Below are 23,809 nucleotides of genomic sequence, written 5' to 3'. Positions count from 1 at the left end.
ATTTCAGTGCAAGCCTAACCTATGTAAGGCTGAACCTACAGCAGCTAGGTACGTTAAGAAAGCTGCTACAGAGTGATTTGGTTATTATAAACAGCTGATTTGGTTATTATAAACAGCTCATACTAAGGCTAGAGTGGAAACGTGGCTCTAATAGAACTTTAAACAGGATCTCTCTGTTTCTCTCACTCTTCATGTGCAAGGCAGTGGGGAAGGTTCATTACACCGGAAGTTATGGAGGCGTCCTGGTCAGCTACGACATACAAAGACACTTCTTTCTAGATTGAGAAGATGAGGATACAGTTTGTTCAAATTGATGTCTTCTTTTTCTTGCCTCTCTCCCTCTTCTTCCCTATTTTCTCCTCCCACTCTCCTCCTTCCTCCCTTTTAAAAAGGGGTTTCCCTGTGTGGTCAAGTTTGCCTTTACCTAGTGAACCTCCCCGCTCCATCTCCCACGAATCCGAGATTGTGGGCGTGTGCACCCACACCCAGCCTGTGCTGCACTCTTCATCATTCTAGGACAGCGGGTCTCAACTCTCCCAACACTGTGACCTTTAACACACTTCATGTTGTGCTGACCCCCAGCCATAACATTATTTTGTTGCTACTTCATAACTGTAATTTTGCTACTGTTATGAATTGTAATATAAATATCTGATACGCAAGATATCTGATATATCACACACCCCCCAAAAAAAAGGTTCACAATTCACAGGTAAAGAACCACTGCTTTACATTAATACAGAATTAGGTTTGGTTTGAAATGATGAAGAACTTTGGGAAGAATAAGAATATAAAATTATTTTTTTCCAAGTTGATGACCTCATACACTTGTATAAAACTAGGCATTTTTAGATGCACAGACGGTGTGATTCACTAAAGGATATGGTGCTCCTAGAATTCAGTTTGTCTCAGGCTGAGTTGCAGGGACACATGCTTGTAGTCCCCGCCGTGAGATCGAGCTGGGGGGACATTTGAATCTATATGAGTTCAAAACCAGCTTGGGCTGGTTTTAAAAAGCTTGGGCTGGTTTTAAAAATAAAATTAAAGTTGCTTCATAAATGCTCGTTTTAGTTTATGTTCTGTTGTCGAAACAGTGTTTAGGGCTGAATGGTTTATAAGGGTGAGGGTTCTCAAGTCGGGACACAGCAAATCTGAAGAGCTAGCCACGTGAGGTGGCCGACATGCACAGCTCCCCACTGCACAAGAGGGGATGCAGGCGCTCCTGCCCTGTCCCATGAGAGAGGCATGGAGGAATCGGAGTCTTCTGGGCCTCTCCTCCCGCTCTCACACTGAGGACTTAAGTTGGGAAAGGATACTTCGTTTTCAAGAGAATTTTGTGCATATTTCACTTTTCATTTCTAGACTTGTACCACACCTTTAAACAAAATGCATAACCACGCCTCAGTCTTTGGAGTAATTCTGCCTAATGTGGTGTTTCCCTTTTGTCCTAGATATGGAGTCTGGAGAGCGGCTGCCACCCTCGCCAGCCTCCTCTTCCTCGCCAACGTCCTCGTCTGCTCCACCTGTGGCTTCAGCAGTTTCCAAAAGCGGCCTTTCCACGGGACCTGCTTCTCTGAGCTCTACAGCCAACCCATGTGGTGAATATCCTTTCAAAACCGACTTGAGAGCGCTCTGCTTTCAGGGCTCTGTGTTATACTGCCAAGCTCTGAATAACCTGTCGGGTTATTCTTCTCTTCTTCTCTTGACCTGTCCTGTAATTGCCGGGTTAAACGTGCGGTCTTTTTGCTCTGTCTAGATTTTGCTCCGGGATAGCACCGATTATTCCTTGTTCACCACACTAGTAGCTCTGCCCTGAGGGTTTAGTCTCCATTCCATGGTAACTATGTTTATGGACATGTTTCTAAGTATAGAGTCACAGGCCCAGGAAAGAGGGAAGAAAGAGAGAAGTCCTTGGTGCTTATATTTCTTTAACATTTATAATACTGTGTTTCCTATTTGAAATGAAGTGATTTGGGTTGGAAGCTCTAGCTCAGTGGTAAAGATCCCACTTAGTTTTGAGGCCTCTGGTTCAGCTCCAGCATGGCAAAGTACACATTGTGCCTTCCAACACAAAGATGCCTTAAGAAGACTCCTTTCTACTTAAGTCAGTCTTGTCTGTTTTCTTGTCTTACTGGAGTCATTGCTTTGGCCTGTGTGTTATCTGATACTTCTTTTCATTTAAAATGAAATCATGGAATGACTACAGGGGTCTAACCCTGTATCTTAAACAATTTGATCTCAAATGTTTTTGACCTATATATAACAATAGAACAGAACTTTCAGTTGGGTGTGGTGGCACACGTCTGTAATCCCAGCACTCTGAGGCTGAGGAAGGCAGATTGCTGTGAGTTCAAGGTCAGCCTGGTTTACAAATCGAGTCCAGAACAGCCAGACTACACAAAGAAACCCTGTCTCAAAAAAAAAAAAAGCTTAGAACTTTCATCTTTAAAAATAGCAATAACCTCAAGAATTCTTTCATCAATTGTGGATTGATGATGCAATAGGGCAGAAAAGACCACTTTTATCCTGAATACAGTAGGCCTCCACTTTAAGGATATGTATGTTTTTTTGTTTTGTTTTTTTAAATCACCTAAAGTTGTTCATTTTAAATAATGTTCTGAGAAGTAGCTCAGTTAAAGATGCCCAAGGTCTTTCTTGCCTTCTTGATATTTGTAGCAAGAATATTTCATTATGCTTAGGACCAATGGAACATTGTTCCCCAGAACGTACGATTTGTTTTATTGCCACAGTTTGGATAAAAAGGTATCATTGCAGAAAGAACAGTTGGGGCTATTGAGATAAGGGTTTTATTGGTTTTGTGAGTATTATTTTTCTTTTCCATAAAGAATGATTTAAAACAAAACAAAACAAAAAACACCTGAGTTTAAGGCCAGCCTGCTCTACAGAGGTACAGGACAGTCAGGGCTACACACAGAGAAATCCTGTCTCAAGGAAAACAAAAACAAAAACCTCCACCTGTTCCTAAAAAATTATTTAAACAGCGCTCACCAAATGCATTAAATAAATTAGGTGCATTAAATAAAAATAGTTAAGTAATGTATTAAGAGATAGACTCTCAAAAATAAAAAGCTCTCCACTGAAGGAAGACACAGATTTTCTTTTTTCTTTTTTTTTTTTTTTAAGATTTATTTATTTATATGAGTGTTCTATCTGCATTTACACCTGCCAGAAGAGGGAATCAGTTCACATTATAGATGGTTGTGAGCCACCATGTGGTTGCTGGGAATTGAACTCATAACCTTTGGAAGAGCAGACAGTGCTCTTAACCACTGAGCCATCTCGCCAGCCCCCGACACAGATTTTCTTAAAGAGTACCTAGTGATGTAGCTTAGACTCCTTCCCCATGGTGTACGTAAGTGCTGGTATTCCTGGCATGAGCCTTCATGTCTAACGAGCTGTGGATGTGGAACGAAAACTGTAAGGAGTAAGAGACAAGCCAACAGGAGCACTCGGCCCACTCTTCCTCGTGCTTGGAAGGACATTTATCAGGAATCAAAAACATGAGGCAGGTGCATGTCATTGGAGCCTTTACAGAGAGCAGCAATTGGTGTATGCCATGGCCAGGCTCACAGATGCTCAGGTGTCAACCTACGTAACGGCTCCACCTAAAAGCTAAGAGAGTGATGTTAAACATAATTGAATATGTCAACCTTACAGCGTACATTTGTTTCAGAGTTTGGCTATTTGCCCTATTACAAAGATCGAACATGAAAAAACTTAAATAATAATTGATCTGTACCATATTCTACTGCTTTTGTTGTATGTGTATCTGTTTTTGAGGTAGCTCCCCTCAAAAAAAAAAAAAAGCTAAATCACAGGCAGTACCTATGAACTGATAAGCTAAGATGGCTGTGGCTAAGGCTATAGTAGGCATGGTTACGTCAAAATGAACGTTCATGTTATGATTGTTAGTCCCTATAAATGTGATCCGTCAGTGTACACTGAGGAGATCCCAAGCTGATTAAGGTCTCGGTGCTGTTAGGCTGTGTTAGGTACAGCAATGATTAACTATGACAGGAAAGCACAGGAAACAAACCATGCAGATAGGCTCAGTGTGTGTGTGTGTGTGTGTGTGTGTGTGTGTGTGTGTGTGTGTTGTCTTCAGATTCCAATGCCCCTAATTTTAAACCTGCCTCCTGAAGTGCGGGGCTTTTATTCTCACATGTGTGCCTCACAGCTTCATGAGTGGTGCTCCATTTAGAACACCTCTTCAGAGGAGGCCAGAGAAATGAGTTAAGCCAGGCTTGCATGCCAACAGAATGAATGCTCTTCCAGAAGCCCCAGCTAGAGATTTTCACTTAATCTCTTTCTCCAGAATTGTGTGAGTGATAGTCTTGGCTTCAAGGAAGGACAGGAAGTATGGGTTTTAACAATCCATATTATGGCCTGAGTGAAATGGAAGTTCTGTTAGGAAGGAAGGAAAGCTGGCTTGGTCATATGTGTTTTGGCTTGGTAGAGGAAGAAAGACAGGAAGGAGGTCATGCTGGGGAGTAAGCTGTGGTAGAACATTTCTAACTAAATGTGACATGCGTTTGGATTTGTGCAGCATAATGTAATGATTAAAAGCAAGGACTTTGCAGTCAAACCGTGAGATCAAACCTTGGCTTGTCCATTTATTAGCTCTATGAATTACCTTTTCTTAAGGTTCAGTTGGCTCATTTATAAGACAGGAGTAGTAGCAGCTGCTTTCAGTATTATGATAAATGAAGTAATGACCAAAATATAGTTGATGCCTTGTAAACTGTAACCATTCGTTTTCTTATACTTTGTCCAGTAAGAATGGTTTAGTATAGTGACAGTGCTTTTGGATGGCAGAGCAGGGCATGTGGCATTCGTTTGTAAGAGGAATGTAACTAGAAGTGAGGAAGGCCTTATATTTATGTTAGATGCTTACATTCATCCAAATGAAAAACGATGAGGGCTCAGATTAATGAGTACTGGAAATGGGATACAAAACAAGGTTTCAGAGGCATTTGGTAATAGATTCATCAGGGATATAAAGACTGCATTTCTGCAAGAAGGCTTATAAAGAGAAGCCTTGACATGACTTGGTGTGTTACTGAAGGGTGACATAGTGAGAACTGTGAAGAGGGGATGCATTTGTAAGGATACAGAACTAAGCCATCTTTCGTTGGTTATATGCAAGTGGTATGTATATTTATTTATCTGTGTTGTTAATGGCAAGTGCTTCTCAATATTTCCGGGTTTTGTCAGTGATAAATAATGCTGTAGGGACATTGTTATGTATAGCTACTGCTATATCTAAGCATGTATTTCTGGTACCTAGAGCATCACTTCTTCTGCCAGGTATGCTTTACAGTCCTGATGCCCAAAACCTGGCATTGCCACTAGATGCGGTACTTTTGGTCAGTGAAGTTGTACATTCAGCTTTTTGTAAGACTTTCTGGTTTCTGGGTTTCTTTTTTTTTTTTTTTTTTTTTTTTTAATGCCTGTTTAGGGCTTTGGAGCATAGTTCTAATGAGTCATATTTTTTCCCATAAAATATTTATGAATTATTTTAGATATGGGGTGCCTTTCAATTACATTTGTGGAAACAGCTTTTCACAGTCTGATCTATACATGTATTTGTTCATTGTACGTTATCTTTTAAAAATAAAACTTCCAACTTTGATGGAGCCAGTTACAATGATTTTACTTCTTGCTGCTGTTGTTTCTAACTGAAGAAGCCCTGCTTTGTATGCAAGGTTAAGCATACATATTTAACATTTTACTTATCTCTTGGATTAGTCTAATCTGGCTACTGTAACAAAATACCACAGAGTTGGTAATTTATATGTATTAAACATTTGTTATTTGCAGTTCTTGAAGCTGGGAAGTCCAAGGTCAAGGTGTCGCCCGATTCAGTGTCTGGTAAGTGGCTTATGTCTGTTTTAGTGCTATTGTTGCAGAAAACTGGCTCAGTAATTTATGTGGCATTTCCTTCTGATGACAAAGATCCTGAACATCATGTGTAATATCTAGTGAATGCCGGCTGGCCTACAACACATGTGGCAGGGAAATAGAAAGGGAATCGTCGTTTGGAGAAGGGGGCAAACACAGTGTGGCGTTGCTTTAACAATCTGCCGTGCCCGAGAACTCGCCTGTTCCGAGGACGACATTAATTACTTCTCACGGTGGCACTCTGAACCCTGGAGTTCTTCCATTAGCCCCTACACCTTCCAGATCCACTTCCTTTTAACCTAGAGAGGACTGAACTTTCAACAAGAAATTTTAGGGGACAAACTGTATCCACCCCACAGCCTTGAAAGCTTTTCTCTTAGAGATTCCACCTTCTGTTTCCTCTTGCATGGTAGAAAAAGGAGCAAGACAGTTTGTGGCATAGTTTTTCCAGTGGAATAAGGTTCAGGTCCTCAAGAAGTTACTATAAAAGTGGAAGAGTAAGAAGGTGGCACGGTGTAACTTTCCCTGGGGATGAATAAGCAAACATCTTTTCACCCCAGCAGCTGCAGACCAAAGAAACATTTCCCCCCCAGCTCTCGCCTGGTGGAGTTTATTTGGGCTGTTTGTAGAAGTCTTCAAGAAGCATTTATTTTATAAGCATGGCTGACTCAACACCTGCTCCTTAAAGCCCCATACTAGGAAAAAAGAAAAAAAGTCCCATCCTAGCATGGATGGTAAGTCCAGAAGGCTGCATCCTTGGAGCTCTGTATGCAGGTTGCGGTCCGCACTGCATGCTGGAAACCATTCTCCTAACCATCATTACTGCGTTTATTATCTTTCCAGAGGAGTTTATGAATCCTGGAAGTTTCAGGAGACCCCTGAGCCATGTACATTTTCTTTGGTCATTGAGTTCTGTGTCTATCCACCCTTCAGGAGGCAACAGCTACAGAACTAGTTCTCTTTTTATAAGAACACTAGTCTATTGGTAAGGATGCAGTTCACCCAACTTAGTTCCCAAAGGCTCTGCTTCACAATATTGTCTCAGTGTGATTCTAACATATGAATTTTGAAGGAATACCAACACTTTTATTTTTACTATATGATTATTAGGTATCAGGCCAGTGTGACAGACTGGATTCAGGCTTTGAGTTTTGGAATTCTCACTTGTTGACTTACGTCATAATATGTATCAGATCAGTTAAGGATAACATAAATCACTGAAAGTATTTTTAACTAGAATGAGTTTTAATCAGACTAATTGGGTACTTAGAAAACTATTGAATAACTGACTCCTGGATCTCATGATGACTTCAGAATATTGCTGTCCAATTGACTTGTTAAGGAAGTTACCTCTGGTTCAACTCAAGCACTCTCACAACTGTTGGCCTCATAATTGTACCACCTTATCTACAATCTAGTAGAATTGAGCCTTCCCTCCAGCCCTTTCCTAAATAAACAGGTAATTGCCTGTGCCTGCAGTTAAAGATGGAAAGATTGCAAAGTAGAGACTGTCTGTGATACATAGTGAATTCAAGGAAGACAACCTGGACAACTTGGCACCTATAAAAATTTAAAAGGGCCAATAATGTATTCCACGGGTATGTGGGTGTTTAAAAAATTAGAATTTAGCCAGACCTGGTGCCACACTCCTGTAGTCTCAGCACTCAGGAAGGCAGAAGCAGGTAGAACGCTATTAGTTCAAAGCCAGCCTGCTCTACATAGTCCAGAATAGCGAAGGTTACACAGGGAAACTGTCCAAAAACAAACAAGAAAAACACGAGAATTGGAGTTAATTCTCAGTGCAAAAATAAGAGAAACAAGGATCAGGAAGAGAGGAGAAGGAGGGAGGAGAAGTAACTGTGCATGTGCTTACTGAGCCATTTCCCTTATTTACTCTTTGTGTAAGAAAAGAACCAAGAATAATGAGTGCTCAACGCAAAGACATACAGCTCTTAACTCTTCTAGAAAATACAAATATTTGTGCTTCCTTTGTAAAGATTATTAAGGGCTTTCAAGAACTTCATTCTTTTTATGTAGTATCATTACTTTTTCTTTATGTTCCTGCTCATGTGTGTGAGGGTGGGAAGGTGCTCCTCCATCACCTAAATAAGGACTGATTTCCAAAAGCCTTCTTTTACCCAAATACAGCTTGACTCTTGCCATATTTTCTGAAGCTTTTGCGAAACTGCTTTCTCAAAGAGACAGTACCATGTGTTTTCTCGCCTCTCATGATGCTCCAGTTCATAACACAGTGCTTTCCAATCTTAAGCTTGCCTCTTAGGTTCTCTTATACCATTCGTAGTTTTTCTACTATTTCTCTAGCTCCTGCTTCTTAGGTTTTATTTATCCGTTTGTTTGTTTTTGTTTTGTTTCTTTACTGATTCCTTTACTCATAAATGCAAATTTCTCTTGGCTCTTTGTTTAAGTGTACCTGAAAGAAAACTCTCTGAACGTTCTCAGATTCTAATTGTACACCTTTTTTAAAATAAATGTTTTATAGACATCTTAACCTTAACAAACTGAACAAATCCAAACCAAAAGCTTTCGTTTCTACTAAAATCAGTTTTTCTTAGTTCGTCCTCATTCATTTAAATACTAGAGTCAAGTACTGGAAGTCTGGTGATTTCAACCATGATTTTTTTTCTCCCCTTTCACTCTTACATATTAATCCCAACAGTTCTGCTTTCAAAATAAAGCTTCAGCTGAAGTCTTCTTTCTGGCCTACTGTCACTTAAGGACGTGGCACCAAATCTCCCAACCTGTGTCACTACGGTTCACCCAACTGCTCTCTCCATTTCCTTGCTTCGTCATGTTTAATTCATTCCTCTCATAAAGCAGTAGAGGTAACTAAGCAAAACTCCGTTTTGGTGTTTTCCTTAGATATAATATTTATGTATAGGCATAATCTCAAGTATTTGCTTACAGTTGTTTTTTTAAGCTATGTGGATGGGCAGGGGGTTTGGGGTGGATCAGGAGTGAATTGCTGGCTGGGAAGTTAATATGTACAAAACCTTGAAGAATGAATTTTTATAAATGTGACAAGGACTTTGTCTGTTTTCAGTTGATTTGGACATTTTGGAAAAGCAAACGCTTGTTCTGTGTTAGTTTACTCACTGTATTAGTTTACTCACTTTGTTGAAAACAACTCCTGAATTCTGAGGCCATGCAGTCTATTAACACCAGAATATGATCACAGACAAATTTAGTTCATGCTCTGCAGTGCATGTTTGGGCTTTCAAGTGAATGAAAGTGTAAACAAGCATAAAAAGAAAAGTGGCGTGTTCTCACGTAGCTCCCAGGTTAAGCCCACCCTGAGGCGTTACGTCATATCTCCCCACCGGCACTCACTGCCCGCTTTCTGCCCCAGTTTACTGTTTCTGAATTTTTATTAAATGAAGTCATGGATGCTTTTGTGGCTTGTGTCCTTTATAATTCTTTCAAAACATTTGTATCATTATTTATGTAACGTTCATTCTTTTCTCTTAGTAGTAATGTTTCATCTTATAACCATGCCGGAACGTGTGAGGTCACTCACCAGATGCGGACACTGCCGTGTGTAAGCCTGAGGCAATTGTGTGTGCTCAAGTTGCACGGCCTTCTCTTTCTCTTGGATAAATACCGAGGGCTGGGATTGCTAGAGAATATTCTAAGTGTATGCTTCATTTGATGGAATTTGGCAAGTGTCTTTCTAAAGTACCTGTAACATTTTCCCTCTACAAGCAGCATGTAGGAGTTAACTCTGCGCAGTTACTGTGCACAGTTGGTACAGCATCTCTCTGGCTCTGGTTTTGCTCCTAATTTTTTTTTTAATTAAATATGATTATATATTTTTTTCTTTCCCTTCCTCCCCCCAAGTGTTCCCATGTGTCACCTTACTTACTCTGTGGTCACTCTCAGATTCATGGTCTGTGTTTCTTGTTACATATATGTATGTGTGTGCGTGTTATATATATATAAAACATTTATGCTCAGCCTATATAATGTTACATATTTATGTTACAATTTTAGGGCTGGTCACTTGTCTTTAATGTATTTCTGAGGACTGATGATACTGAGCAAATTTGCATGTACCTACTTGTCATTCATATACTTTCCTAACACATCTATCTGAATTTTTTCTCATATGTGGTAGGGGCTGTCTTTCTTTCTAATCTGTGTCATTTTTGTCTCTTTCCTTTGCTTCATGAGCTTTTGATGTTTGGTACAACGTTGAATAGAGTGGGTAATAGCAGTCATTGACTTTTGAGGTTTTTATTTAATTTAGTATTGATTTTGTCACATGATTGCATCTATTGAAATGCTGACACAGCCGTTGAATTTTGACTTGCTAATAAGGTGATGTAATTGACTAAATTTTTATATGATAAACCATCGTGGCATTCAGGGATCAAATTCCAATTAATCATGCTGTATTGGTCTCTTAAAAAATCGTTGAATGTGATTTGTTGAAATTCTGTCAGGCAAACTACATGAGTGCTCACCAGGATTATTGCTCCATTTTTCTTTCCTCATCATTGTTGGAAGCTGTTTGGTACCGTTCCCGCTCTTACTGTGTTTTGAAAGAGTATATAATTGTTTTTAGTTTTCCAAATGTTTGACAGAACTCAGCAGTAAAGTCTTCTAAGCCTCGAGAGTGTGTGCGCAAGTGTGCGCACGTGTTTAATTTGTTCTGAGGTTCTAAGTCCTGCCCTAACCTCTGAAGAAGTGACTGCCGCAGGATGAGCTCCTTGGTTGGTCACTTCCTGCGTTCATGCTGCCCTGGTCTTGACCTCTACACCACGCATGCAGGCGACACAGGTTTCCTCTCCCTTCATGTAACTGAGATTTGATGGGTGTCTGTGAGATTGGAGGAGTATATCTATTGATGGATTTATGAGCCCGAATGTAGCGGTTCTTTTTGTTGTTAATGTTCCTGATGTGTGCCTTTTCTCATTCTGTAAAGGTATACTGATGTCATCAATTTTTTTTTTTAAGAATCAGCTGTCTGATTGAATTTTCTTAAGCCTTCGTTTTTCTGTTTCAGTTATCTATGCCTTGTTTTTATTATTTGTCTTTTTATTATTATGCTTTTCTTTCCTTTTTTCTCTCTTTCTTTTTTAGACAGGGTTTCTCTGTGTAGCCTTGGCTGTCCTAGAAAACACTGTAGACCAGGCTGGCCTCGAACTCACAGATCTGCCTGCCTCTGCCTCCCAAATGCTGAAATTAAAGGTGTGCACCACCACTATCTGGCTTTCTTTTTCTTTTTTAAGTAAAAAATGAATCATTTCTTTGGGACCTTTGTCCTTTTAAATATGTATTTAGTGCTATGCACTTTCTTTTATAGTATGGCCATAGCCACAACCTGTGCATTTTAAAATATTGTGATTTTTCTTAAGCAAGTAAAATATAAAATATGCATATATTACATATATATGTATATATTATATATGTGTATATAATATTTATATTTCTTTGATTATTTCTTTTTTACTGTCAGGTTTTATAGATGTAAGCAATTGAACATGGACATTTTAAAGATTGTTACCCACTTTAGTTTTATTGTGATCAGAGAACATTGATGCTATCATACTCTTGTGGTTACTAACTGCTGCTGATGGCTTTAGACGAACTCTCCACTGGTCTTTGTGCACTTGAAAGTACTTGGACCAGAAAAATACCTAAGCAGAAATGAGCCTCCTCTTGTGGTTTCCATGCCTCTGTGATCACACCTCACTTCTGCTGCTCTGACTGCTTTGGACTCTAGTGTGCCACGTCAGGCTGCACTTCCTGAGCCAAGCCTGAAAGTGTGTATAACAACGTGACATCCATCTCAACAGATCTGGGTATGGCTTTCCTTCCCAAAGCAGACTTCTGCATGCTCTGTGCCAGCTCCTCCTCTGTTCACGTATTGCTAGGCCTCCTCCATTCACTCATAGCTAGGCATTTTGGTACCTGAAACTGAATTTGTTTGGGTTTGGTTCTGTTTGTGGTTACTTTCCACTAATTTTTTAGCCTTTCAGATTTCCACATGTTTATTTAGCTCTGAATTCTGTCTTCTACTGCATGTAGCTAGCCTTGCTGTTTTTAATTCCACTGTCTCCCTAGCAGTTGGGAGATTTGGGCAGCATTATTGGATGAGAAGCCACCAGTGCATGCCTCTCTCTCCTTTTGGATGCTGTCCAGTATCTTCAGAGTGCGTGTGTGTGTGTGTGTGTGTGTGTGTGTGCGTGCACATGCGTGCATGCGTGTGTGTGTGAGAGAGAGAGAGTGTGTGAAGCTTACAAGTGATAGGCTGTCAGCCACCCTAGGTGACATTCCTCAGGGCTGTCTACCTTGTCTTTTGAGGCAGGGTGCTATGTCACTAGGCCCTGGTGCTTGCTATGCACGCTATGCTGGCTGGTCATCAGTCTTCCCTTCCCAGAACTGGGGGTTAGAGGCACACAGCACTACACCTAGCTTTATGTTGGTGCTAGGACTCTAATTCAGGTCTTTATGCAAGCACTTTACTGACTGAGCCATATTCTCTGCCCCTATGTTGTTTTTTAGAAATGGGTAGTCTAGGCTGGCCTTAAAACCTGCTATGTACTGGAGGTTGACCTTGAACTCATGATTTTCCAGCCTCTATCTCCTAAGTGCTGGGATCAGAAGAGTATACTACCAGATCTGGCCAGTTTTTTTTTTCTTTTTTTTTTTATAAATTAGAAACATTTGCCACCTTTGTAGGTTTATTGTGGCTGTTTCAATCCTCTTCCAAAATTACAAGTTTTTAACTCAAAAGGAAGTACTTTTTCTATTTTTGTGTTAATCTCTGGCCCACACTCCAGAGATTTCATGTGATACAAGCAATGTAAGCATATTTTTCAGGTAAACCCACAGTCACTCAGAGAATGAGCCCTTGATACAAACCAGACTGTTCAAAGCTAAGGAGATTTCAATAGGAATTGTTGTTGGCGCTAGCATGTCTGAAGGAAGTCCCCATTAGAGGGAGTAGAGCCAAAAATGGAAAGAAGCTGCATATTAGTCAGTCTTTAAACACAGTTTCTTCATCTGAATCAAATCTTTCCCAAGAGCCTTTAAAGTATGAGAATCATCAGATGAACCTTTTCACATAGCCAGGTTGAATGTGCTGTTTTGTGTATTCCAACCTGCGTGACACATGAGGTCGCATGCCGTCCTTCACCCAACCTTCTCTGGTTCCTCCTTGTCTACTGCTCTTCTCATCTTCAGCCTCCTGACCTTTGAGTTCTTCAGGTATAAGCTTTCTTTTGTGCATCAGTACCTGACGTATGCCCCCGTCTTCTCTGAAGGAAATTTTTCTGTGGCTGTTTATTTCTCATACTTTGTCTCTGGTTATCCAGACACTGTGTGGTGGTTAATTCTGTGTCCGCTTGGCTAGGAATGCAAGATGCCTTGAGAGAAACATTATTTCTGAATGTGTCTCTAAGGTATTCCTAGATGAGGCTAACATTTGAATCTATTGATTGAGATCAGAATAGTGCCCTCTCTAGTGTGCTGAGCATCACTCGGTTCCCGAGGGCAGGAACAGAAAGACACAAGAGAACATTTCTTTTCTCTGCTTGGCTACTTGATCTGGAATGTTAGGCTTCTCCCAGACTCCATCAGCTCCCCAGCGCTAGCATCTGTATCACCAGCGTCCTTGATGGGCCACCATAGTTTTACCTGTTGATTCTTCATAAGGAATCCATGGTTCCTTCAGGTTCCATGTCTCTGAAGAATCTTGACTAATACTGACCTAAATTATAGGTGACCCCACTGATCATAGTGTCTAGGTAATTGCTCTACTATTATCTACCCCGTACCTATTAATTTCCTCCATAGCAGCCTTCACAATATGTAATTATACATTTGATGTTGTTTTATTCATCCTTTCCCTAAGTCTAAAGGGCAGGGACTATATGTGTTCTCTTCAGTATGTGTTCAGTTAATACCTGGCAAAAACGCATAAGAGTCCATTATTATAAGAAAGAGAAGGAGAGTTAAACTTTGTCGGACTAGGACTTGAGAATCAGGTGATTAATCGTTTTCTGGCTCTTCCCACCACCCTTTACAATCCAGCGTAATGCTGCACTGGATGACACTAAATGCCAGGCTCCTTCCTGTTAGGCCTGCTTCACACTGATCCCCAGGCTTCTGTGAGGATAAAACCTGTTACATTCCTAGGTCTGAAGAGGTGGCTCCGCTGTAAGGGCTAGGCTCACAACCAAAAGTCTAAAATTTGTTACAATGCTAAATGAAATGGGGAGGGGGGGCTCACAGAGTGGCAGTGTTGCGGATCCCACAGGCCGGTTAACTGTGGGGTGACAGGTCCAGATTTGATGTGCAGCACAAAGCGCTAAGAACCACGAACGGGATGATGTGTTTTCTTACTTTGGTTTCATGGTACTTTTCATCTCAGCTAGAAGTATGGGCTTTTTAAAGATGTAACACAGAAATGTAAGTACAATGCTTCAGTGGGGGGGATGGCATCTACAGATTTTCTAAGCTGTGCTGTGTACAGTTTTGGTAATGTCAAATGACTGCAAATTTCAGTTGGAGACTAAGCATCAAGAGCTATGGTGCAAGGAATTGTAGAAAAAATTGATTGATCAACCACATAGTTTTGTTTTTTAAATCATGTTTATTCCTTGCTTTCTGGTCATTTGCAAGGAAACATTTAAAAGTTTTCCCTTACTTGTAAAGGCCCTCTAGAATGACCTTTCTCATTTGTTCCCACTCAGAAGCAAATGGCAGCGTGCCCTGTGGATGAGGATGTGGCAGTTGACAAGGTGAAAGGGGAGCTTTAGAGTCACATGTGAGTGCGTCCAGAGGCGTTCACACCTGCCACAGGTGGGCACCGTGGGTCTTCGCACCACAGGTCCAAGGGGCAGCAGTAGAATGCCATGCAAGCAAGCCAGCTGCCATCTGTGCGCCACACCTCACAAAACCGTCCGTGCAAGGGGCGGCAGCAGCCCGCTGCGGGCAGTGCAGTGCTGAGGCCACCCCGGGCTGTTAGCTAAGTCCTTTGGGCCTTTGCTACAGGAGCTGTTGGCTTCGGCACCTTCACTCCTGCTCTCTTAAGACAACGCATCCTTCCAGCCACGCTTGCTTTCCAGGTCTGCATCAGTATGCGTTCTTTTTCTCCAGGCCGTGTTCTTTAGTGAAATAGAAAATCTCAATGAGCATTTTGATGCCAGTATCCCAGATGTAGCAGAAAGAGGGCCTCTCTTCCCTGATAGTTTGAAGAACTGTAAAGGAGATGACCATAAACAAATAATAAAACAAACAATCAAATAAGCAAATGAATAAACAAAGAGGCCAGTGAATAAATAAATAATTGAATAATTCAGAGTCAGATCATCTGCTTCAAATTTTCTGACATCCTGAAACACAACCAGTCCATATAAAAGAGCATGGGCACCTCCAAGGCCCATGCTGGTTAAGTTCATGACCAGCACTGACACACTGAATGGCTTTCGTGAAGCTGAATCAGATTCCAGTAAATAGCCCTCAGGTCTGCTGCAAAGTGATCGGTGACCTCATCAAAGTACTGAGCCGTGTTCAAAGAAGCAAGAGAAGAGCCAGTGCTGTTTTGGGGTCAGAAAGCGTACATATAACTTACCCTGCCAGCATTATTTGAATTTTAAACTCTAAATCTGTTAATATTTAACATTATCTATATGGAGAACATACACGTAGAATTATTAGAAGTGTTTATAATAGCAACTTATAGATAGTGAAAATGAGTATCTATTAATGGTTTTATTTAGAATACTTAGTCTTGTTACTTGACCCCCCTTTTTTTTTTCTGACTAGTTAGGCAAGACTGTGTTTTCAGTTAATCAGCCGATGTAGGTCAGACTCTATGCATACATTTCATTGACAGTGCGAGGAGCACATAGTGAAATGACACCATCCGGTGCTACCCATGGAGAAAGCGTCAGCACGGTGGGCCAGTGCATTGCTGGCATATCAGCCGATACGGCCTGGCCCCCAGTGAAGAGAGTGTCCTAGACAGTCCACATCTGGTGTTTTTGAATAATTGTTGAAAACTGTGACTGTACCCAAGTAGGAAGTAACCTATTTGTTTAGTTTAGTACTATTTAATAAATAAAGTGTCCTTTTGTCACGAAGAAAAAGATCATTTAAATGTACTGAAGAGGCAGCGTTTAAAGACCAGCAGGGAAACTCAGTTTGGATTTAAAAGCCAACCCAGTTTTAAGTGTACAGTCGTAGAGAATCATTTGGGGACATGTGACGTCTTCTCTAGAAGCTTCATAGGTAAAGAGAGGATTTCAGTACTTACATCACCCCGAAAATTATTATATCACGATTTTTCTCTGCAGTTGCTTTGCTAATTTTACAGGTTTCTGCGAGTCTTCAATAAAAGCTTTCCATTGCCCACCCATCTTTTCTCTCTTGAAACATTTTTTATTCATTTCTTTATTGTGTTTACTTGCACACATGTCCTTGTGGAAGTCAGACACAAATGCTGGGAGTCAGTTCTCACCTTCCACACTCGTTTCTGCCACAGCACGGGGTAGTCCATGCTAGGGAGTACCAGGATTACGGGCCTCGCACATCTGTCTTTTCCATGGGTTTTACTTACTCAACTCAGCTCATCAGGCTTGCCCAGCAAGCACCTGTACTCACGGAACCATCTTCCGAGCCCCTGTCAAGCTCTTCTTAAGTGAGGTATATTTAATGGGAGGTTAAACTCAAGAGCCTAAACATTTTTGAAATACTTTTACCTTTTACTAGTACTTTGTAGTTTTAGTTTGAGTCTTTGTAGTAAGCTATCAAAGAAAAATAGTAGGGCCAAGTCAATTAAGTAACAGTGATAACTAACCCAGCGTTAGCAGTTAGATTGTGTCTTCCCAGTACAAAGCAAAAGGTGTCCTGGCTCCCAACTTACAGCGCTTTAGACTATGATCTTACTGGTAGATGGGCTCCTCCAGAGGTCTGCCAGTTACAGTGAAGTCAGTCAGGAGGCCTGTTCTGCTGTGAGTGGCTGTGTCCTCGCGGAAGACACGTCCCCAGTGAGGATTGCAGAGAATACCAGAACCTAGGAGAGAAGCGTGAGCAGGTCCTTTCCTTGTGTACCAGAGGCAGCTGGGTCCTGCCTCATCTTGCCCTTAGAGCCAGCGGTAGTTTTTGCTAAGCCACCTAACTGTGCTTCGGTATTAGGACAGCCCTGGCGAAGGAATACACTCTGTGTATTTTTTTAAAACTGATTATAAAAGTTTCTGTTCATTGTGGGGAAACATTTTCTTGCTTATTGAAAAAAAAAATTACTTGAACATGATTCCTAGTTATTTTTCCTTTTAATAATACAGCAGTATTGGAATGTTTTTAAATGTTTTAAATGTATCAAATGTCTGTTTATTAGCACTTTAACTGAACTGGTAAGTCCTTTCAGTAGATTTAACAGAAATGTTTGTTATAGAGAAGGAATTATTCTAACCCTTTAAGATTGAAATGGCACGAATTAATAGCTTTTTGTTCCCAAAGCAACCTGTGCTTTTGATAACTTGTTGTTCTGGTTTTTTTTTTTCCTCGTAAAAGCATTGTTTGAAGGGAAATAGTTAACTTCACAGTGAAGCATCCTGGCAGGCACCAGTTTAATCAAAATTAACATCATCAGCGCTGCACAGAAACACCCTGGGTGGTGGGTACCTTGGTCTGGGAAGGTCCGCTGTGTAGCGTTCTCAGTGATGCAGAACTTCTCCAAACATTACAAATCCTTAGACAGCCCAAGGTCTCTGGTTTACCCATCGGGAAACACGAGATGAAAGTTGTAGCAGACTGAAGAAGAGTTAAAAGCACAAAATTCAATGTCATATGGGATTTTGGAATCTTGGGACAAAGAATGGAATCAGTGGGAAATCTGATAAGAGCTAATAATTTTTTTTTTTTTTTTTTTTTGCCTAATTAAGGTTAAGTTCTTAGCTTTGAAGATTGGTCTATAGTTTTCTAAGATATTGGCACAAGAGCAGCTAGGAAAACCTGTTACTTTTGCTATTTTTTTGTGAATATAAAATAACCTCAAAATACATTCTTAAAAAAATAAAAATAACCTAGGTTGGTTGTGCATGTTTCTAAAAAAAAAAAAAAATCTCTGAGACACTAGAAAGACCTGAAGGTGAGTGCCAGTCTGCCAAATAGTGAGTTAAAGGCTTATCCTGTCTCAAGCCAAAGGAAAAGAATGAATGGCTAAATTTGCTTGCATTCCATACATCTTTCTAAGTATTAAAACCTGAAGTGTAAATGGCTCCAGATAAGAGAATACAGGAATGAAATGATTACTTGAGGAAAAATGTTCTATCCACATTGACTATAGCATTCTTTTTGTTGTTTGTTTAATTAAAGTTCAGATTTATATCTTGCCCACTTTCAATTCCAAATACTTAAATATTGATACGGTTAAGAATTTAATGTATTAACTGATTATTATTATTCAATATATAGTAACTTCAGTTATGTTTGTTTTGTTTTATTACTGATTTAAAGACTCATGGGATCTGTATTTGAGTGAACTAGTAGTTTTTATGGCCAGCCATGCTTTACAGAGTACAAACCAGAGCTTGATTCTGCAATGATGTAAAATCATGTTGGCAGTATTAAAAACTGAAGACACGGTGCAGCAAAATTGGGTAACATCAAAAGATTAAGACCATTTTTGGCATAGAAAAGCACCTTATATAGTAAGCCATATCCTTGATTTGGTTTTGTTTCTGTTCTTAAAGATTAGATATTTTCCATTTTGGTTCCCTACATTGACTCCATTTGCTGTGACTTCTGGACTTTTCCATAGTGTCAGAAGACATTTTAGTGCAGGGCACTAGCCATTTTGTGCATTGTTATTTGCCTACTGGGAGGTGGAATCTTTTTTTAAAAAAGATTTATTATGTGTACAATGTTCTGTCTGCATGACAAAAGAGGGCACCAGATCTCATTCTAGATGATTATGAGCCACCATGTGGTCACTGGGAATTGAACTTGAGACCTTTGGAAGAACAGCCAGTGCTCTTAACCTATGAGCCATCTCTCCAGACTGCAGTGGAACCTTCTTATTTTGTTCACTGATAGTAAAAAGGTGCTTTCCTCAGATTGGCATTTGGCTTCTGCTTTTAATAAATTTATGTGTGTGAACTGATAGATTTTGAAAAGTATCCAGCTCATTATTTGAAAAGCTTAACATTGCCAATGTACACAAACTGTTACTATCTAAGTTAGCGATTGTCACTTATTATTGGTTAAAGTAAAAACTAAAATAAAATAAAATTTGCATTCAGAGTGTGCAAACCGAGTATCTTTAGTTAAAGGGAGCATTGTCTCGTCATCTAAGTTGGCAGATGTTTTCTTTAAGAGTTTACTTGGGAGCACATCTTGACGTTCGGTTTACCAATGTAGAAAATATTTACTGTTTGAAAGGTAGAACTTTCTAATATTCAAGTAAGCATGTTTTATATTTGACATTGTGTTTTGTTTCATGTCCTGTTCTTTTGGTAATACAGGATAAGCTTTATTTGCAATGTGATTTATAGTTTTCCTTGTATTGTTTGATGATAGGAGCCATCATGCCATCCCTAGTCTATGGTCAATTTAAAGTTCCCATGTGGGACAGGGAGTTGGCTCATTAGCTGGAGAACCTTAGTTGTGACCTCCAACACACACTTAACAAAAACATGCATTGTAATGCACCTCTGTAGGCTCAGTGCTGGGGAGGCCAAGACAAGTGCATTTCTGAAGTTCATTTGCCACCAGGGAATGGTAGAGTTCTAGGCTCAATGAGAAAACCTTTTGCAAGAAACATGTTGGAAAGTGATGGAGAAAAACAGTCAATGTTGAGCATACACATGTGCAGGTATACCCAGCCAAACATATGAAACTTACACACACACACACACACACACACACACACACACACACACGCATGCCAATTGCCTCAAGTTTTAAGATGGTTTACAATGAAGGGCCTCCTCTTGGCCACGGAAGCAGTGGTGTAATCCTAACACTATTTCTCTTTCCGCTGTGTAAAAAGATGAAAGCTACAGTATAGATACTGAATTTGCTTCTATGAGGACTAAATGAACCTTAGGGAATATCTTTCCCTATTTGAACAGAGTAAAAGTAGATAAATATTTAAAAGACTAGCGGTTGAAAAGATACCATATTTTATGTTTCTGTCCATGAGACTAAGATTTAGCTCTTTGGCTTCTTTAAAATAATGAAAATAATGTTTAATTACATGTTTATACGTGTTTCTTTAACTACTAATTCATTAGTTCACATAAAATTGTTTCAATTTTCAACCATCAATAATTTTAGTGCTTCCATATTTTCTTAATGTTTTGTGTCATTATGGAAGTTTAAATTTGTTCTCTACATTTTTTTTTATTAAATCATGGCTTCATGCATAGAGTTGGAAAGTACAATTGAATAATACTTATGGGTATAAATGAGATGGGTCTTGGGAGATAGCTCTGTCATGTTTAAGTTCCAGACTGATACAGTAAAGGAAAATTCCAAAAGCAAAAACATAGTGTATTTATAATCCTAGCCCCAACGTGGTAGAGTCAAGGGGCTCACTGGCCAGCCAGCCTGGATACTCACTGTGTAGCTGCTGCAGAGCAGTGAGCGATTTACTCAAACGAGAAGGTGGCCGGTCCCTGAGGGCAGCACCGAGGTTGTCCTCCGTCATCCACGTGTTCTCTCAGATGCACATAAACCACATATTTACTTGTACGTTAGTAAGAAGTGACTAGACAGGGGCTGGAGAGATGGCTCAGAGGTTAAGAGCACTGGCTGCTCTTCCAAAGGTCCTGAGTTCAGTTCCCAGCAACCACATGGTGGCTTACAGCCATCTAAAATGAGATCTGGTGCCCTCTTCTGGCATGCAGGCATACATGTAGGCAGGACATTGTATACATAACAAACAAATAAATAAATAAATAAATAAATAAATAAATAAATAAAAGACTGAATAAAAAAAAAAGAAATGACTAGACAGCTGACACAACTGGAATTTTTAGCTCACCTCACTAATTTTCTATTCCAGCTTTAAGGAAGAAAACAAGATTGGCTGACTAGAATGTACACACATGATTGTGTCCTTTGCCCGGAGTGGAGCTCAGGCCTTTTTAATTCCAGCACTCAGGAGCCGGAGGCAAGCAGATCTCTCTGAGTTGGAGGCTAGCCTGGTCTGCATATCAACTTGCAGGCTAGCCAGGGCTACGTAGGGAAACTCTGTCCCAACAAAACAAACAAATAAGCCAACCAAGCTAAAAAACCAAAACAGCACCCTCCCCAAAGAAACAGCCCACTTATATTCTTTCCTAGTTCTCTTTTCTCACAGACTTTTGTTCTCCTTCCTCGTAAATCTCTGGAGACTGTCCCTGTGAGAGGAGTTACTGCTTCACTGCCTGGAGTACTCCCCTGAAGCTAACTTGATGCACTCACCTGGATGTTTTTAAATAAGAACGTTAGCATTATTTTATAATAAAATAATGAGGGTCTTTTATGAGGGTCTTTAGGTCTTTCCCTCCCTCCTTCCCTTTCTCCCTCCCTCTTCCTTTTCTTTTTTTTCCCAGACGGGGCTCCTCTGTGTAACAGAGCCCTGACTGTCCTAGACTCTGTAGACCACACTATCCTTGAACTCACAGAGATCTGGCTACCTCTGCCTCCCAAGTGCTAGAGTTACAGCTGTGTGCCACCACATGCGGCCTCCTGTTTCTTAAGAACCAAAAAAGCAGAGTTAACATTTGATACATAGCTAAATAATAAGCAAACATATTCTCATTTGTAGCTTTTTTTTTTTTTCATTTATTTTAGGGCTATTATGTAAAATTAATGGAATTGTCATCTGTAGTCACAGTTGACCTGACATACTGTGGACTCTTACTCTGTTTACCCGCTAGAGCACATCAGTAGTCACAGAGTAGCCGGCCTGTTTTCCTCTGGAGTACCGGGAGAGTCTAACCTAGGGCGAGCCATTGAATACCATTAGGCTGCATCCGCAGCCCCACTCCTTGTTTGTTTTGTCCTTGTTCTTTAAGTCAGAGTTTTGCCAATTAGCATAGGCTAGGCTTGAACTCTTCCTGCAGTCCAGGCTGGCCTTGAACTTTGAATCCTCCTGTTTTAACCTTCTGAGTGCAGGGTTATAGATGTACATCGACATTTTCATATTTAAAGTAAATTATTTTATTTTATTCATACTTTTAGGGCAGGTCTCATTAAGTAGTCCCAGCCTGGAACTCAGTATCCAGATCATGGTGCCCTCAACTCCTGCTCTTCCTGCTTCTGCCTCCTGAGTGCTGGGATTAAAGGCATGCCTTACTAGTCAAAGTAAATTCAAAATAAAATGAGCCTAGAATACTGGGTTTAATACTCTGCTTTCATAGTAAGAAGCCAAAGTGTACTGATTATTTCTTGTAAGTAAAGCAACGGGTTTTTTTTTCTTGTTCTGTATCTGATACAAATGGATGTGTGAATCCATTTAGAAATGCCTTATAGCTATATTAATTTTTCTGTCTTTGTCACTATTTGGCTACACTGGTGTAAACTGCCTTTTGAGAATTAGGATGCTCTTCTCAACAAAATGCTAGGTAGGAACAGAGCTTTGATTTTACACATGAAAATGACATCTCTCTGCATTGAGTCTGTTAATTTGAATGGTAACTTGGTATCAGAGTTGGGATCTGTTTCATTGGTTTTCAGGCTTAGATTCACTGGATGCTTTATTGTTCCTAAGAACAGAAGGTTATGTCACGCCAGTGTGCATGTGTTGCCAGAGAACTGACTACTTCCTAAAATCTGAAATTCAAGCTTCTAAAGGTCTTCTAGTCATTGTGTTTAACCCCACGGTGCTTTTGTGTTTTTACAAACATTTCATAGGACCTGAAGAGTATAAAATAAAAATTTAGTAGATCCGATATCATTGTCAACTTCATGAATGCTGTACTCAGGTAACGCTCTTCTCTTTTCTCTAAACAACTTTAAGTGTGTTTTTCTCCCCTCCCAGGACATTTATTCAGAGCAGCTGGGGATCAGCCGTTTAACCTGTCCACAGTGTCGAGTGCCTTCCCAATGGTCAGCCACCCAGTCTTTGGTCTACACTCAGCCAGCTCAGGGCATTCAGAATTTGGTGGTTTGGGGACACTTGGTACACCCACAGCCTTAGCCGCACATCCCCAACTAACGTCTTTTCCAGGTAAACATCTCCTACGGTGTTCAAGGAAGGAGGAAAGCCTGAAAAGGCAGTTGTTTGTTTATTAAATTGAACAGCAAAGCGCAGTGTATTAGATTCTTGGGCAAGATTTATCACGCATAGCAAAATAAAACTCACTATGTGTGTTAGGGGATGCAGCACTTAATTACGTATTTGGGTGCTAGAGTAGAATAATTAAGGCGAGTGTTTCTGGTAGACAATATATTGTGACTGTACAGTTTTAATTTTTTTCAGCTTCAGTTTTCTTTGGGGGAGTATGTATGTGTGTATTGTATGTTTATGTGTACATGTTCATGTGTCTCTCTGAGTGTATGTATATACTATGTGCTCATGGGCACACATTTGAGAACATATTTGTGGGAGGCCAGAGATTGAAGTCAGGTGTCTTCCTCAGTCCCGGTACTCCTTGTTTTTGGACAAAGGGTTGGGTTTTCCCCTGACTCTGGAGCTCAGTTGTTCGCTAGGCTGGCCAGCCAGCAAGCACCAGAGTTCTGTCTGTGGTCCCAAGGGTATGCGTAGCTTTGTGGGATTGATCTGTGGTCCTCATTCTCTGTGGCAAGCGCTTTATCAACTAAACTGTCTCCCCAGTCCCATTATCTAATATTTAAATCGAGTATTTAACTTGGCTTTGCAGTGTGCTCTGTGGAGAGTGTTTGCCTAGCATAAATGAGGCCCTTCGTT

General features: G+C 40.3%; 1 protein-coding gene across 26 annotated transcripts in view; it reads left to right on the top strand.

Moving 5' to 3' along the window:
- The window catches only part of Baz2b (bromodomain adjacent to zinc finger domain 2B), a 288,501-nt gene that overhangs the window by 186,876 nt on the left and 77,816 nt on the right, over positions 1–23,809 (top strand). For 21 of the 26 annotated variants that reach the window (XM_060390226.1, XM_060390227.1, XM_060390235.1 and 18 more), the window contains 3 exons: positions 1,452–1,598; positions 5,842–5,892; positions 22,922–23,110. In XM_060390226.1, the coding sequence (XP_060246209.1) occupies positions 1,454–1,598; positions 5,842–5,892; positions 22,922–23,110 (385 nt within the window). In that variant the 5' untranslated portion in view covers positions 1,452–1,453. The remainder of the gene's footprint in view (positions 1–1,451; positions 1,599–5,841; positions 5,893–22,921; positions 23,111–23,809) is intronic. The other 5 variants (XM_060390236.1, XM_021639101.2, XM_021639084.2 and 2 more) reach the window with 2 other exon arrangements.

The sequence above is a fragment of the Meriones unguiculatus genome, chromosome 8 (genome assembly GCF_030254825.1).
Source record: "Meriones unguiculatus strain TT.TT164.6M chromosome 8, Bangor_MerUng_6.1, whole genome shotgun sequence".
In the NCBI taxonomy this organism is placed as follows: Eukaryota; Metazoa; Chordata; class Mammalia; order Rodentia; family Muridae; genus Meriones; species Meriones unguiculatus.
Note: the sequence above shows the minus strand (reverse complement) of the source record. Positions and strands in the feature narration are given on the sequence as shown.